The sequence below is a fragment of the Theobroma cacao genome, chromosome 7, assembly GCF_000208745.1.
Source record: "Theobroma cacao cultivar B97-61/B2 chromosome 7, Criollo_cocoa_genome_V2, whole genome shotgun sequence".
Classification (NCBI taxonomy): domain Eukaryota; kingdom Viridiplantae; phylum Streptophyta; class Magnoliopsida; order Malvales; family Malvaceae; genus Theobroma; species Theobroma cacao.
In genome coordinates, this window is record NC_030856.1 from 12136231 (window position 1) to 12154220 (window position 17990).

Below are 17990 nucleotides of genomic sequence, written 5' to 3' on the forward strand. Positions count from 1 at the left end.
TAAAGCCTCGAATTAGTCCAAATAGAGATTTTAAGATGCATTTGAGAGATATTGAACCTTAAAATGTCTTAATATGATGATTCAGAATTCGAGGATTGATTTGGAGTTAATTCAAAAATTTTCATAGCGTAGGGGCAAAATGGTCATTTTGCCACCCAAGGGTAAAATAGGAATTTTGGATGATATTTTGACTAAATTTGATTAATTAGAGCATTATTTGAATTTGAGAAGTGAAAATTTTCAATTTCGACATTTTTCAGAACATAAGGGCAAAACGGTCATTTTACGTGTCCACGGGGACGTAATTGGAATTTTTGAAATTTTACACCACCATGACACTTGTCAAACCCATGAATTTCACCCATTATTTTTTTAAGTGAGAGATTATATGTGGTGGGAATGAAATGCTTAATTGTTAAGTTTTAAGCATTGACCAATTACATGATGACACGTGGTAAATTTTAATCTATTTATAATTTCCTTTAAAAAACCAGCACGTACTCCTCCCAAATCACTCTTATGGCCGGCCAAGCAAGGGAACAAAGAGAAAAAGAGAAGAACAAACCCTATGAAGGAAAAATTCAAGAGAAATTGTTGGATTTCAAGGAATCAAGCAAGTAAAGGTAAGATTTTTTAATTTTAGCTTGTGGTCTACCTTTCCCATGCATTCTTTTTCATTCTCCATGGCTGCAATTCAAGTTTTCAAGAGGGAACATTTACTGGCCAAATCTAGAGAGAGAAGTTTTGGTGATGAATTTTGCTAGATTTCATAATATCCTAGTGTTTTTAGTCATTTTGTGATGTTTGAAGGAAAAACAAGCAAGAAAATCACATGTTCTTCAACCACCCTCATTTGGCTGAATTTTCTATATGGCATGTTGATGATGGATTTGGTTGTGTTTCATGTTATTTAGTTAGGAATTGATGAATTATGGTGTTGGGTATCGAAACCGGTTATAGAAAAATATAGTTCCTTTAGAAAATGGCTTGATGGAAAATGAGAAAATCATAGTAAATGGACTTGGATTTGATTCCTAATGATATTTATATGGATTTACGAGACTGTGTAGACATTGATTAGTATATTAGTTCGGAATCGGAATGAATTTCGAAAAATGATAAAGTTAGTTAAAAATCAGATTTATTGTAATGTTTTGGTGTATTAGATTATTGGAAGTGTAATGAATATATTTGGAGTTGAATCGGATGTTTTGGTTAAATCAATGGTGTATAGTTCGAGTTAGGTCGAATGCCAATTCAGTCCGATCATAATTGAACCCACATGGAACACTAAGTGATTATTCGGACAATTCTCATTCAATGTCATGCATTCATATAGAGCCTGAAATAGTTTTATAACAATTTGGCACAAATATATTAAATTACATGTCGTGTATTATGTATAGGTGGTGAGCCATTTGATAAGGGTAAAGATATTGTGTCCGAGGACCAAAAATAGGAGTACTTCAAACTCCTGCTATAGTGAGTAATCAGATGTTCATCTTAATTATCTAAAGTGGTTTATACTTGTTTCAAGATTTTAAAGAATAAGGCACTTAATTTGCAAATTATTATGTTTTACATTTTAAATGTTGGTTAAATGAATGAGATTTATAAATTATTCTGAAACTAAATGTTGATTTTCGAAATAAAGTAAATGGAGGCTATACATTCGTATTATGTATATATACATGATTTGAATTGATGGCTTATGAAATTGTGGTAGCATGAATGGCTGAAATTGTAGTTTTGTGAATTATATAAATTGTTTTGTCTTACATTGACAGGTTGGATAGTACTATATTAGCCATGTTATGCTGTCGAAATTTTATTGATTTGGTGGGTTATGTATTTAGCTTACTGCAGTAGACGGATTTCCGTGGACCAGCCTATTAGAGGGGCACGGTAAACCCCGTTATATTTACCTTAATACGAGAGGTGCAGAGGATATCTCCTAAGATAAAGTTAGAGTTCACCTCACGCCAAACCACCACGTGAGGGTGAAACTTAGTTAACGCCAAAGAACGGTTATGCTTTTAAATGTAAAAATGAGTTTTATACTCATATGTTATTCTAACAACCTTGGCGGACTCGGTTGGATGCCTCGGCGCAAGGTGTCATCGAGTGCAAGTTTTTGGCACGAGCCAAGGTTTTACGAGAATCATAAGCCTTGTTGATTTTCATGAAATGAAATGAGATTTGATGTTATGAATCATATTATGATGATATATTTTAAATTGTCTCAATTTACTCGGCTTTAGATGTTTTAGATGAAATTTGCTTACTCACTGGGTTTATAAAAACTCACCCCTTCTTTTTACCCATTTCAGGCTCAAGATAGTCTGTAAACAGCCGATTTTGTCAAGGGTTGCTTTTAGATTCGCATCCCTAGAAATCGCAGGTCTATAGCCCTGTTTATTTTTGTTATTTTGGGGGCCCACATGTCATTGTAGGATATTTGTATACCTGGCTGCGTGTGCCACTGTATATATGAATTTATTTTGCTTTTACACTACAAAAATTATTTACGCAGAGTTCTATAAATATTGTTTTATAAGAAAATAAAATATTTTATTTAATATTTTTATTTAATTTGAATAGCTAAAATTCCACCTTAAATTGATGAATTAGACAACGAAACTTATTTTTAGACATGAAATGGATGTTTATTACTCGTATATCATATTTTTACCAGGGTTCGAAAATTTTGGGGTAAAATGACCAAAATACCCCTGTATAGTAGAAATTACTTTTTGATTGTTTTTGATTTGAAATTGGTCTATATTTCTTTAAAACATGGTATTTAATAACTGTTGCTCACAGAGGAGAAGTAAAACTGATGCGAAAGCCTTGCGAGGTTTCGGTTGGCATTCCGGGTAATGAATGTCAATCGAGACATCGCGGTGGTTGTCACGGGCTCGATGGGAATTCCGGGTCATGACACAATTCATATACCTCCATATGATTCATGCTATACCCAACGACATCCTTTTTAGGCATCCTCAGTTAGGACTTGTAAAGATGGAATCAAAGTGTAACACTCATTATGCAAGATAACAATGATGTCTCAAGTTAAATGATCACTTACGCAACTGTCACTAGAGAATTATACCCATAAACACTTGAATGAGATACCAAATAGAATTCTATTATTGAATTATGTTTAGTGAACTTGTTCTAGCTTGAACAAGCACTTACATGTTTGTTCTAAGTATTCTTATACTATCAATCTATGAGATCAATTGTCCACAAATACTAAGAACATAACATGTGTCGACCTTTAAGTATTATAGATCCTTCGTCTCTATAATACAATGGCTTAAAATATTTAGAATATATGCTTTAATGCATACGGGTCTTATAATTGTAAATCTTTACAATCTTTTCGTAAAGCATAAGTTTTTTCAACGGCTTTATCCAATAAGTGAATAGTAAACTACTTCACATGCATTGACTTATTGATAAAGTGAATACCTCGATATTATCATTAAATGATAAAAGAATATCCAAAATTCAAGAAACAAAGTGTATCTCTAATCCAAGCTGATTGGCTTCTAGGGCATACACTAACATATTGAAGGTTTGGTTGATCCTTGCTATGTTTCTACCAAGTTTTGGCTCGCGGATTTATTTACAAAGGTGTTATAACCAGGACCTTTCCATTCACTCTTACACAAGATAAGTATTATTAATATTTATAATACTCATCTTGAGAGGAGTGAAGAAAATGAATTTATTTCTAAATTAAATTAGATTTACTTTACCATAATTACTATTACTTGGTTACTATTGTAAAATAGTTAGATCGTTCTTTTTCACATTTTAACCTTCATTTGTCCTCTTAATAACAACTTTACCAACGTTATTGAAAAATTCTCAAATATGTTTCATATTCTCTGCAAAATCTCTCAATTCTACACATGATCAAGTATAAAAGTCTTATCTTAGTCTAATTAGGATTTGAAATCCTAATCTAACTAAAAAAAGTTATCCTAATCTAACTACAGTAAAACTTCGATAAATTAATACTTGATAAATTAATAATATCAATTAAATAATATTTTTAACCGGTCCCAACTTGGGACCAACATGGTAAATTAATAATTTGCTAAATTTATAAGATAATACATTTATTTTTTTAAAAAAAAAACATAGGCCTCACTTGATATATAAATTAATAATTTTTTTATACATCAAAATTATATATATACATGACTCAATTAAGAGGACTTTGTAAAATATAACTCTAATGTTACTTGTTTCTTCTTGAAATTAATATCTACTTGGACCTCATCTCTAACTTTTATCAGTGCATTAAGAAGTTATGGTGTAGTGTTCTTATATTGCAAGAGAAATTTGATATTGGCTGATAAAGACTTGACCTCTTGATTGTATTTGATATTGTTGCTTGACTCACTTGTAAGTTAAACTTTTTGAACACGTACTATTGCTATTGCTTTTGAGTACAATTTGGATTTTCTATGTTGTATTCTGATAATGCTTTACACATTTTATCTGTAATTGTTAATTTCTTTACACCTTTGATATGAGAAGTCACTGTATTTAGTTTAACATTTGTAATATTATATGTTCTTTTTATATATGTTTTTGCTTGACTCAATATTCATGAAGTATATTAATTAAATACACATCGAATTTAAATTTTAGTTTGTTGTAAAAATGGATAGATTCATGACTTCTATTCAAAACACTAATTACTTTTATGAACTTATTTTGGTTGAACAAATGTTAATTCGTAATTCGGTAATTAGGTAATATTCGTAAAATCACAATACAAAATATATGTATTAACTTCAATGTTTTGAAAAAAAAAATAAAAAACATCTTAATAAATTAATTTTTTATTAATTAATGTATAAATTAATAAATTAATAATTTATTAATTAAATAATATCTCAATTAATTAATAAATTTTCATGATCCCAAAGATATTAATTTATAGAAATTTTACTGTAGAATTAAACAAAGTATCTAGTCTAACTAGAATTTAAAACTATCTCAACTTTGGTTTCATATAGAAAATTTTCCTTCTTTGGTTCATATGCAGACACATATATTCCAATATTGTTTGAAGTCATATACGCGGTCCTTTGTTTGCTCAACAAAAAAAAAAAAACTAAACTTTCAATATTAAAAATGCTAAAATCAAAGTATTTTTTGATCTTTTCAATCTGAGATGAAGTAAATGTTAATTAAGTTTTATAGAAATCAAAGACTTGTTTCTTTATATAAAACTCTATATTAAATTTATATGCAAGCATAATGGAAAATCAAATAGACAAAAAGAGTTTATGAATTTTTTCCAACTCAAGTATATTAGAATATTTGAACTCAATTTGAAAATGTTTAAGCTATAGTCTAATTCAACAAAGAATCAAGTTATACTCAATGAATAATTTGACTCACTTACATCTTTAGTGAAGATGAAAATGGAGAAGAGAAAAAGGGTTTAAACCTATATAAACAAATTAGTGGAGTTGGTGTGTTGTAGCTAGGTGGGAACATCCTTAAGCAAAATTAATTTGCCTTGGTTCTGGCTTGCAAGCAAGAAATTGATTCACGTAGCTTTCATGCATGATGCATGAGCTTTCAAGTGCCTAAACCAAGCGTCACTCTTTTAATTAAAACAAGTAAGAAAACAAAAAGTGGGGTAGTTTCATAAACTAAAATGATAGCCTTTTGGAACTTTCATAAGAATCCAAAGTCCAATTTCTTTAAAAAAAAGCACTAAAATCAAATGCTACACTAAATAAAAAAACAATTGATAACCTTTCAAACCTCTAGATATAATTGATAACTGATACAACTACCCAATGAGAAGAGAAATAATTGAAAGCACCTTTGAAATTTCGACTAGATTCCAAAAATGATTCCTTGGATGTTTAATATGATTCCAAGTTTTCAAACTAAAGAGACCTCTTAGTGCACGATTCCACTAATTAAATTAATAAATGGAGCCTTGGATAATTAGGAAAAGATGTAATCACCACATCACTATAAGTTAGAGTCTTTGGTTGCACATACATTGTTGATGCAACAATAATGAAAAGGGAAAAGCACTTTATTGAAGACACTAGCTAACTTTTGCTTCAGCTATTTAGAGTTCATTTGACTATCCATGTAATACTTGTTGATGCAACAAATATTGGATCGTGATTAGGTATGAGGTATTATCTACTTTGAGACATGTTTTTACGGTTTTATCTTTTGAAAAAATTAAGATATTTCGATATAAGAAGAGTAAATTTTTGTTTATAAATCATAGTTCAATTCTGGACTATTAATTATGTGAAATCTTTCTTTCTCTATACCAACCCCTAGTCAAAGGTGTACAATGGCTTATCCAAGGGCCTACCCTTCATCTATTGAGATTTCTTTTCTTAAAAGAAAATACCGTAAGGGTAAGGGTAGACCATAAAGCGGATAGTGCCTTGTAATTGAAGGCAGTGCAACAAGCCTTACATTATTAGATGGCACTATTTGTGAGAAGCCATATTAATTTTCAGAGAAAGCACAATCCTCCCTTGACTATTGGGGGGAGTTCCCACGTCCTTAATGATTAAGGAGTGGACCGTGGTTTATAAGCAAGGGTCTATCTTTCTCCTATTCAAGAGTCATTTTTCAAAGAACAAAACCGTGAAGGCGGTGAACAATATCTCGTTACCCAGCATAAACCAACAATTCTCTTACCAACAGTTAGAAAATTAATTTTCTATTTGCATCTATTAATTTAGTACTAGTTTTTGTTAATTTTGTTTCTATTTTTGAAGCTAGAAGTGGCAAGCATGCCTCATTTATTTCTTTTTTTCATTGTTTTTAATTACCTCTTTTTCCTTCTTTCTTAAATCAGCCCAAAGCAATGGATATTTCATCCCAGACCTTTCGATCTATTTTAATTTGTTTAGTTAGAACCTCATGAATCATCTTATGTAATGTACTTATAAAATATTGAAAAAAAATGAAGAGAATCAGTGTGAACGAAATTACCCACTGATCAACTCATACAAGATTTTTAGTTGAATATTAAAATTAATATAGTTTTCAACCATAATTTCGTTGAAATCAGTGTCACACTTTATATTAATTAAAGAAAATTATCCATTCCCTAATTTAATTAATGAGATGATTGACCCAGATTATACATCCAGTTCCAATCATCTAGTCGATCAAATGGAGGTTATATGATTGCAACTAAGCAACTAAATAAATCTTTATTTAGTTAATCAGAGATCCACCAAATTATGTAATTGGAAGAATTTTAATGCCTAGCATGCAATCATGTGAGGCTACTTGAAGATCACAGCTGCTTTACTGTGTGCAGTGTGAATGTGTAGAATTTCCATCAACATCAATCATTGAGTAATGACTTTCAAACTTTCAGAATTTTAAGAACACAATAATTTTTTAATTTTTTTAATTTGTATATAATATATAATTTATTCAGAGAAGTTAATTAATAAAATATACAAAGGATTCTGCAAGTAACATTTATGAGCCCCATTAAATGGTTTCCCAAATCAATACAGGTTGTACAGTTGGTTAGTTTTTATTAAGGTAGCACAATGTTGTGTGAATGCACATTTTCTGTTCTTTTTTTTTTAATTTTAAAGTGTCATGAGTCATGAGGTCTTCCCTCCCTGTAACTAAGATGATCATATAGCAAAACATTCTCAAATTCTTAATTAAACTATATTTCAATCAATTGGAAAAAACGTGTGACATCTATACTTTAGTCACTATTAACATTTCCTCTCTCTCTCTCTCTCTCCTCTTTTTTTTCTTTAAATGATGTTNCTTCCTCTCTCTCTCTCTCTCCTCTTTTTTTTCTTTAAATGATGTTATATATATTTATATTTATTTACAGATAGATGCTATAATTATCATATTCAGTTAATATCCACCCATTATTGCTAAAAAATTTAAGATTTAAGAATATATATATATATATATATGCTATAATCTCGTGACAAAGAAATTGGTTTTGAAATAAGGTATAGAATGTGTAGGTTCTTCTTTATTTTATGTAGATAGTGAATATTTAATCACTTTTTTATATTTTATAAGATGATATATTTTGGCCTAAATACATAAATGTGGACTAAGTTTTGAAGGGATTAGCTTTTATCTAATTTAGGAGTGGGCATGGCGGTCGGTGCACCCAAGCCGCCCTACGCTAGGGTTGGGCAATGGCTCGTGAATTTTGAGCCACGGTCCGTACCTAAGGCAATGGGTGAGCAGCCCTATTTTGGCTACGAAATTGATTAACCTCTACTTCACCACAATAAAATTAACTCATTTCATAATCAAATTAAGAAATAACGCAAAAACCCAGCTACTTAACTTGGCTTTTGACTTTTTCCCCATCTTGATAATTAATTATGTTTTCCCTATGATTTTATTCTTTCAATCTCGATTAACCATGCATTTGTTCGATAATTATTGGTTAAAATCATCTCAAACGTATGTATAATAATTAATTTACTATAAAAAATAAAATAAAACCTCTAATTATATACCTATGTATGCACCAATTCTATTTGACTTACACTAATTGCATAATTCAACTTAATCACCTCCATGAGTTTTGCAATGACTTTTATATACATATATATGTAGCATTTATCATGCAATATATAAGCAAAAATTCAAAGATAGTTATGTACATCATGAAACACGCATTTTTTCTAATCAATGAGACTTCTATATTACGTAAAACAAAATTGAAAATACATTATGTCTTTCTCTATTCATAATTTTAGTGTATTTTCCATTAAAACTTTCAAATTATTCTATAAAATTGAATTTTTTTTTTTTGTATTTTGATGCTAAATATTAATAAAAACTTATTAAAAAAAGAATATTAAGTATTTGAAAAAGAAAATACTATATGTAGTTTTAAGATGTCAATTCGACCAAAAAGAAGCGAGCATGACACAAAGCATGCAATTGTCCTTTTAACAATACTTTGTATATAAATATTAAAAACATAAATGAATAGGTGATTGGTTAATTTATTAAAGAGGAAGAATGACGTTGGCAGTGTTCGTACCTCAGTTTTGGTTGCTTTTGCGTGCTTTGCCGTTGCGTGGGGAAGATGGCAATCAAATATGAAGTGAATGAATGCCTTTCGCTTCCAAACAACATTAATTAAATGTCCTTTGTTTGGTGTTTATTTTACCTAAATTATTCAGACTTTAAAACAAGTTAATTTGATACTGACACCACTAAAGTTTGTTCACATTGCTTTTCCATTTCTTGTGGCCACAGCACATAAACAGTGGTTTGACCAAAAGAAAAAATCACACAACATTTTTCTTATAAAAAAACAAAAAGAAAATCGTAAAGTTTAGTGCAATGGATAAGTATGAACTTAAAAGAAAGTTGAATTTATTTCATTAAGGTGGGAGGTTATAAGTAAATCATCTGATTCGATATATATGTATATAGTACTCAAAGTAATGGATTATACGTCTATACATAATTCTATACACTGTTGGTGTACATTTTGAACTCCACAAGCATGTTTTTGAGGTTGATGTCATAGGGTGTTTTGTCTCAAGGCACCGTGTGACCTTAACCAGGCTTAGGTGAGGTCACTTTGGTGACTAAGTTAGCTTCAGCCCTGCCTCACACTGGGTCGGCTCACAATTAACTTTGAAGAAAGATTTTTTTTTAATATTAGAGGAAGAGAGATTCGATTTTTTTTTGAGAGAAAGATTATATACCAACTTAAAAAAGGATTTTAAATAATTGAGAAATGAGAATTAATTAAGAAAGCTTGGAAAGCTTTGTATTAATTGAGAGTGAATAATGTACTTAGCTAGAGTTCTAATGAGGGTATTTATACGCTCAAAAGCCCCTTTTTAACAGTTGCAAACGATGACCAACGACTAGTGAACCATTGGGGTTCAAAATGGAGCTGTCTGCACGTCTATGTTTCCGTAACAACGATCAGTTCTGGAAGCTAGCGGGTGCGGTCTTGGCCAGGCAGAGTTTGTTGTGTCTCTTCATGCCTGCCAATCTGCCTGCACCCCAATTTATGTGTTCTAACGAGAAATCTAGCTCTCCTACGTGTTAGCTCGCACACGCTCGCATCGCTTGTGGCCTCGGGCACTAGAATTTCAAATTTAAAGAGATAAAAATAAAAAATTTAATAATTAGAGTAGTAAAATTATAAATTTTTTTAAATAAAGATAAAATTATAAAATTTTAAAACAAGACAAGGATAAAATTATAAATTTTTAAAATTTTGAGGGACCCTCTACTAGCCCCCTCTGACCACCTTCGGCCACCGGTGAAATTAAAATAGTGGCGGGTGCATGGTGACGGCTGTCACCCTTCCAAATTTAATTTTTTTATTATTATATATATAACTTAATTTATATAAGATAATTATTTTTACAGTTACCCTCTCACGCAAAATTTTAAATTCGTCATTCTTTATGGTTGAGAGGAAAGGATTAAAACACTAACACATGCCTATTTAGTAATTATGTTAAGTTAATCTATTAATTTCTTTAATCGTAACTTAATAGACCGTTGGTGTATAAAATAATTTTTTTTCTATTTTATTTATGCCCAACCAAATCTTGCTTTCCTGATTTTTCTTCTTGATAATTAAAAATCCTGGCAATCTTGTCCTAACGTGGGCTCAATTAAGTTCCAATTTACTCTTTTGGACCACCAATAAAGTATAGTGTAAAACTTTGACAAATCTATCCGCACTAGTTTTTACATTTATAAGGTAATTGATGGATGGAAAATTAAAGATTGGACATAAAAAGTAAAGAATTCAAAAATCCATAAATGTCAATTTCATTTCACTTTATGTAATCAAACTTTTGTCACCACCTTTTAAAAGAAGATAAAAAGTAAGGCAAGTAGGAGGGATTTGATTACTAGTCTTCTAAAGAAAGATGTTACATTTTTCTTATTTGAATTTAATTTTCCATTATTATTATAGTAATTAAGATTAAAACATGCACCTCATTCAAATTGTACCATCTTTTTAAAATTAATTATTCATTGGATCATTCAACTGTTAAAATTAAAAATTTGAATACGAAAATTTTAAAATCGAATTACGAAATTAGAAAAAATGAGATTTATAATATTAAAAAATTTTTAAAAAACTTTTTTTGTATATTTTATATTCAAAGAGTTTTCCATATTTAAAAAAAAAAGAAAAAAAGTAAAAAGTACAAATGTGAAAGGGGCGTGGGGTTAGATCACCTAGTTGCTTAAGATTCCAAAATATGTTCTTTCATGTTGAGTTCATAAAAGAGGAAACATCAGGATCACTTTCTTTTTCACTGTCTTTCTTTACATAAACACCACCGCCCCATCCTCACTCTCACTCCACCGCCGTGGACTACACCCTCTCTAAAACCAACGAGTGTCTTCCCCACGCCGGTTAAAAAGGAATGAAAAGAGGAAGAAAGTGACACGTAGGCAAAAGACAAAAGGGTTTAACCGGGACAAGGGAAGTCACGGAACTGTACGTGCAACGGACTACGGAAAAGAGAGCGCTCATCCGGTAATTGCGCTGTCCAACATTTTTTTTCACTTGTCCCTGTTTTCCTTTCATTTCCTTCCCAAATTTTAATATACTCCTTTCCTTTTTTTAGGTTTAATAATAAGTATGAAAATTCATTTTAAAATATAAGAATAATAATTTTTAGTGTTTAATAAATTAAAATTAATGTAATTTTAAAACATTTTAAAATAAGAGGTGATTCAATTGATAATTATCTTCATTTTTTGTTTTTTGAACAATCCTTAAATTATATACAAAAATTCTTATTTTTATTATTTGAATCAAGTTTTTAGTCCTTATCATTAACAGATGATTAATTATCATTAATTGAAATATAAAAGCTTAAATGAATATAATAGAAGAATAATGATTTATTTAATTTTTTAAAATAATGTAAACCTTTTACAAGTATTATATCATAAATCAATTATTTAATCTTTCGAATTTTCACGTCAACATAAGATATGTTAAATTTAATAAACAATTATTCATTCGAGATTAATTTTAATAGGAAACATCATTGTGGCTTGAGTTCATAATCCAAGAAGGAAAAAAACCCAAATGTGGAGAGGCAATGGACCATTCATTTGAACCAAACCTTGGTTGGTTGTAAAGAATATATCAAAGTTTGAATGTAGGTATATTTAGACAAAAAAAGTTGGTCTAAATACCACTAAATGCATTCAACTTGTTAAAGCTCTATTCTTATTTCAAATAAACTATTTATTACATATTCAAAATTTGTGGATACAAATTTTCGTTTTATAAAAAATTTCCAACATTTATTTTTAATGTCCCTACTTCTTTAAGGGGTAAACTCACAAAATGATTTTAAAAAAAGTTGTAACTCAATCGCTTTGGATGTGATCAGTTTTAGCTTCTTTCGAGATTAATTAAGGAATTAATTACCGTTACTTAAAGAAGGAGATTAGAAATGATGGCAGATAATAATACTTTAATAAAATCCAATTTTCCAAATGTTGAAAAATTACTTACCCTTCGTTAAATAAAGCAAAAGAAATCTAGGATCTTGTTCATGTTTGATTTAGTGTAATTGAGTCTAATTAAACAATTAATTACCGATCCTCCAAATCAAGTTCCAGTATGACAAGATAAAGTGCGATCAACTTCATGTCAAGATTCCGGCCTTGAGAATATTTTGTCTTAGATTTTTGGAATCTTGGCTGTTTTTCTACTTAATTATGCTCTTCCTTACATATTTACTTAATTATAACCATTACATTAAAACAATTTTTTTTACTTTAATAATATAGATTTAATAGGAAAAGTAATAAATAAATTAACAGAAACTAAACTTGACTGAACTCAACATACCACAAGACTTGAATATAAAATCTAAAAACATCACGATCTCTTTTTTGTTATTGAAAATAAGTCTATTATTATAGTGACAAATTTAAGATTTTACATGAAAAATAATTAAAAATAATTATATTATATATCTCAAATTTTATAGATATGATAGTAAAAACAAATTAAAACTTTAAAGGTGACAGCCACCACCGTGACTTCGCCAGTGCCCTTTAATTAAATGTGTGAGTTTTTAGAACCTATAATTACAAACCTTGTTTTGAATTTCTCATGTGATAGAATGCAAATTTATTGGTTTTCGAGTTTTGGTATACAAATAAGTACCATCTATTATTAGAGTGGGCATGGTGTTATAATTAACTCCATCTTAATAAACAAGTTTATTAAACTTAAAACAAGTTTTGCCTTCTCTTATATATATCAATTTAATGAGTATTTTTCATCATGTAATTTGAAAGTGAAAGAGAGAACTGTTGTTTGGTTTATTTAATTTTAACATATACTTTTAATACACTTTAATGGTAAATATCTGCTATGATGTCAGAGAGTTTAACTTTTGATTTTAAAAAAAAATTTTTTTGCTTTATTTAGCTAACACTTTCCTATTCTGAATTGAATAATTTATTTAGTTTTAGATTCTTTCTTTTAATAGCTTATTTGGTTAATAATATGCTAAATTCTTTATTGAAACTAGAGTTTACATGTACTTATAAATTATCAGAAAACTAATAATTCAATATATAATTACCTAATTAGAAAATGTACTTTTTTTTCTTCTTTTAGAGAAAAAGCAATTTGATTTAATTTTTTAAATAAAAAGATACATGCAAACGTCGTTAAGCTAAATACATGGATATTAAACAGAACATACCTCAATCAAGGCAGCTATTGAATAAGGGAAGGAGCTTTGTTTAAGCTTAATCGGTTACATCATCCCTTCTTCACCTTTGCACCCGAACAGGCTGGCCGCCCCACTCATAAATGGAGTCAAAAAACCATTAGTTTAAAAAAATAAAATAAAAATTACTTTAGTAAAAAAAAAAAATAAAAAAAAATAAAAAATGAGAGTAATTGTACCTGCCAAGTACTCCTACCTGTACCTCTCTCTCTCTCTCTCTCTCATCATCACCTTTCTATGTGTATCCCTTCTTTATTCCCCTCCCTCTCTCTTCCCTTCCCTTTATATATTCCCCTCACTCTCCTTCATCCTCCAAACTCTCTTCCTCTCCTTTCTCAACGAACTAAACAACAACGCCAACAGATTTACACTCGAAGGTTTCTCTTCTTCCCATAAAACGCCAAATGAAGCAACTCATTCGCCGTCTTTCCCGCGTCGCCGACGCTTCCTCCCAGTACAGCCTCCTCCGGTCCAACGCCTCGGCCCCCACCTCTACCACCACGCGCCACCGCACCGTCACGCGTCGAGCTGAATCTTTCCGAGTCGCGGTATCCTCGTTGAAGAAGTCGACGAGGCGGTCAGTTCCCGAAGGCCACGTGCCCGTTTACGTAGGGGAAGAGATGGAGCGTTTCGTGGTGAACGCGGAGTTGCTGAACCATCCGGTTTTCATCGGGTTGCTTAATAAGTCGGCTCAAGAGTACGGGTACGAACAGAAAGGGGTGCTTCATATTCCTTGTCACGTGCTGGTTTTCGAACGGGTTTTGGAAGCGTTGAGACTTGGGGTTGAGTCACGTGACCTCCAGGATCTCCTTCGTTCTTTCTCCGACGACTGTTTTTTGGAGTACTAGGAGAAAGAGGAACAGCACGAGGTCGTTTTGCCTTTTTTTTTTTTCTGTGTAAATATAGAAGGTTAAAGGAAAAAGTGAAGAAATTTAGCGGTTCTGTTTTTTGGGTAGTCCGTCAGTGTAAAGAGGACTGAACAGAAATGGAGGAAATGTTTTTCTTTTTGCCCTATTTTTTGTGTTTAATTTATACTATTTTTCTTGGTTCAGATTTAATCTTCTGTTTGGTACTTGAGAAAATCATAACGAGAAGGAAAGTTTAGGTTCTTACAGCTGTCATTCATGTGTCAATCGGTTTTTAACAAGCTGCAATTTTCTATTTGGTTTCAAGGAAAACTGAAAAGGGAAAATTAGACAATTGAAAACACGATTATTTTCTTGGATGTTGAGAAAATCCAACGACTCTAAAGCCAAGTGAGTTATCTTTCTTCAATTGCGTGTATTTCATGTTTCAAAAATTAGGTAAGTCTTCGAAATTCTGATTTTTTCTTTTACTTGTATTCATATTTTTTCTGATACGTTCTTGGAGTATTTTCTTGACATCCAAACAGGGGGTTGAACTATAGTCAGTGGAACATTGAGAGTGTTGGGGGGGCAGATCTGTAATTTGGCGAACATTCGGTGGTTGTTTTCTATTCCGATGTAAAAGGTGGTGGTTACGGTGAGGGTATTTCGGGAAGATGCGAAAATTAGGATACAGGCGTCATTGATGATGTTGTTTGAGGGTTGGTTTAGCATGGAATATGCTGCCTAGCAGCTGGAAGCATCTTAGAAAATTGCATCCCCTAATATTCTCTATTCAGTTAATTTTTATTTTTATTTTTAACAATGTTGATATTTTAACTTCAAATTTTCTAGATATCAAGCACTTATTGCTAGATCCATTTATTAAGTAATAAAGGAGTCAGCAAAAGCGAGTCAAAAGAATAAATGCATTTAATTTTTTTTGTTTAAATAAATTTTCCTTTTTTATCTAAATTTTGTAAATTCTTTTATTTTTGACATAATATTTTAAAAAATTTTAAATTATTTAAATAAATTTTTATTCTGTTAATACTTCAACTCAAAATGTTACTTGTCATTTTATATCACATAATGATGACAAGATATATTGATGTGATATAAAAATATAATCATGTGATATTTTTTAAATTCTATTTGATTTAATATTATGTATATATATATATATATATATATATTCTTTTATTAAATACTTAAATCAATTATTTTTTTATGAAAGAAATTTTATCAAGTTAGTTACACTTAAATCAAACATTAGTAGACTGTTACAAATAGTATTATTATTTTTATTTATTTGGTAAATAATCTTGTATTTTTGACATAATTGCATTGTGATGTAATATTGGGCCCTTACAAATATTTTTTTTCCCAAAATAATTGCATTTCCTTTGGAATTATTGAAGAGTCTCATTCTTGAGTTTGAGATTTTAATTTGTTCTAATTAATTAAAAAAGCTGATTAATTAACTAACCAAATCCTAAATAATTGGCGTCTTAAAATTTTAATTTATAAGTCTCAAACTCTTATCATTAGATATTTTTCGTTTTTGAATTTTAATTAGCTAACTACTAAACAAAAAAAAAAAGAAAAATAATGTATTTTCAAGGGGATAAAATTATAATAAGTAAAGACAAGCGGAAAGTGTAGGATAAGGGGGAAGGTCCAAACACAAAAGTGAGGAAACCAAAAAAATGTAAAAGAGGCGAATGTTACGGCAGTTAATGTGGCAACACTAATCATTCCGCAGCAAACTGTCAAAAGCGGTTTTAATTGAAGAAGATTATGCTGTTAAATCAGATTATATTGCGGTAATCCCATGTGTTCCCCCAACTAAAAACAATTCCCAACCAATTTTATTAGGTAAGTTGCACTTGCAGTTATGGATCAGTATATGCATCCCACCCTGTTTACTTATTTTCTAATATCAATTTTGGAATCACACACGTAATAATAATAATAATATTAATAAAAATAATTAATAATAAATCCCTTTTTGTATTTTTTAAGAAAGGGATTCAAACACATACTCTTTAAGCAAAGAGATTACACATTAATCAACACTTAAGTGCAATCACTTTTTATATTTTAACAGTAGATATATGAGGTTTTATTATAATAAAAATTGTAGACATACTAATATAATTACATTTACGATATACAGTGACGGAATCAAGATAGTGGTGGAAGCCATCTCTCGGTTTTTAATTTTGTATTATTATGTATATAATGACTTTATATGATTATTCTTTATCTACTTTTTGTACAAAATCTTTAAAAGTTCAATATTTATTGTAAGAAAAACGTTTATTATCGAGACAAATGATCTTACCAATTGATCGAATTTATCGTGGACAAGACTCATATACGTGAAATTGAACTTAGGAGGGAATATTGTCAATTTGATAGAAAACATGTGAGTAGGTTAAAGAGGTCACAAGCAAGAGTAGTGCAGGTGGAACAATCGTCCTTTTTATCTCTTTGGGTATTGCACGTCGGATGAAGACCCCACGATGCAAATTGGCTCAGCTTTGGCCTTTGAGAATAACTTTATTTATTTATTTTTCTCATTACAAAGCAATGAAAAATGTTTCATTATATGAAACGATATCATCAACCAAATTAAGGTTAAAATCAATTGATTAAGGGCTTAATCAACCAAATTCGTTGACCCCCCCCCCCCAAGTACGATTTGATGCCTTAATCAAGAAAAATAAATTGGACAATCGTCTTAGGCCACCAAAAGAATTATATGCCAAAGTGTTGGAAAAAAGTATGTCTTTGATTCAAATTAATTAAACTAAATTATAGTAATTAAAATAGTGATCAAACTTTGACAAGTCAGAGGGAAATATGTGACCAACCTAATCTCACTTGACTCAAAAGCCTCCATTTTTTTATTTGACTTAAAGGAAGAAAAAAATGTTCTTTGTTTTCTAAAATCGATGATGATTTGTGGGTAATTCAATATATGTTTTTTTTTTTTTTAATTTTCTAAAGGAATAAAAGACTTGCACATGGAGAGCAAGAAAAAGTCTTGATACTATGAATGACAGTGTTTTATTTTCAATTATCTATTCTAAGTATTTAGAATGTTCAAAGAGTTCTCTTCCTAGTCTACTTATATTTGAAAAGGAAATTTAGGTATACATGATACAAATTTCTTCCCTTAAACGCGTTTATACATTAGGTGAATAAGTTTACTATCCCATTTTTACAAGACAGATTGAATTCTTAAAGTTGAATCTTGGTCCCCGAGATCAAAATTTTCTTAGCATATGTAGTTGAATTAATTTGAAGAATTTTGAAAGATTTGGTTTGAAAATGATGGCCAAAGTTAAAG

The 17990-nt window shown here is 30.2% G+C and overlaps 1 protein-coding gene and 1 long non-coding RNA gene across 2 annotated transcripts; both read left to right on the top strand.

Moving 5' to 3' along the window:
- Nucleotides 579-2474, top strand: LOC108662886. Its single transcript, XR_001928742.1, has 3 exons — nucleotides 579-623; nucleotides 1407-1482; nucleotides 2331-2474. It is a non-coding gene; the product is annotated as an uncharacterized LOC108662886 (long non-coding RNA).
- Nucleotides 14056-14892, top strand: LOC18594766 (auxin-responsive protein SAUR71). The gene has a single exon (XM_007022402.2). The coding sequence runs from the start codon at nucleotides 14192-14194 to the stop codon at nucleotides 14633-14635; it is 444 nt and encodes a 147-aa protein (XP_007022464.1). The 5' UTR covers nucleotides 14056-14191; the 3' UTR covers nucleotides 14636-14892.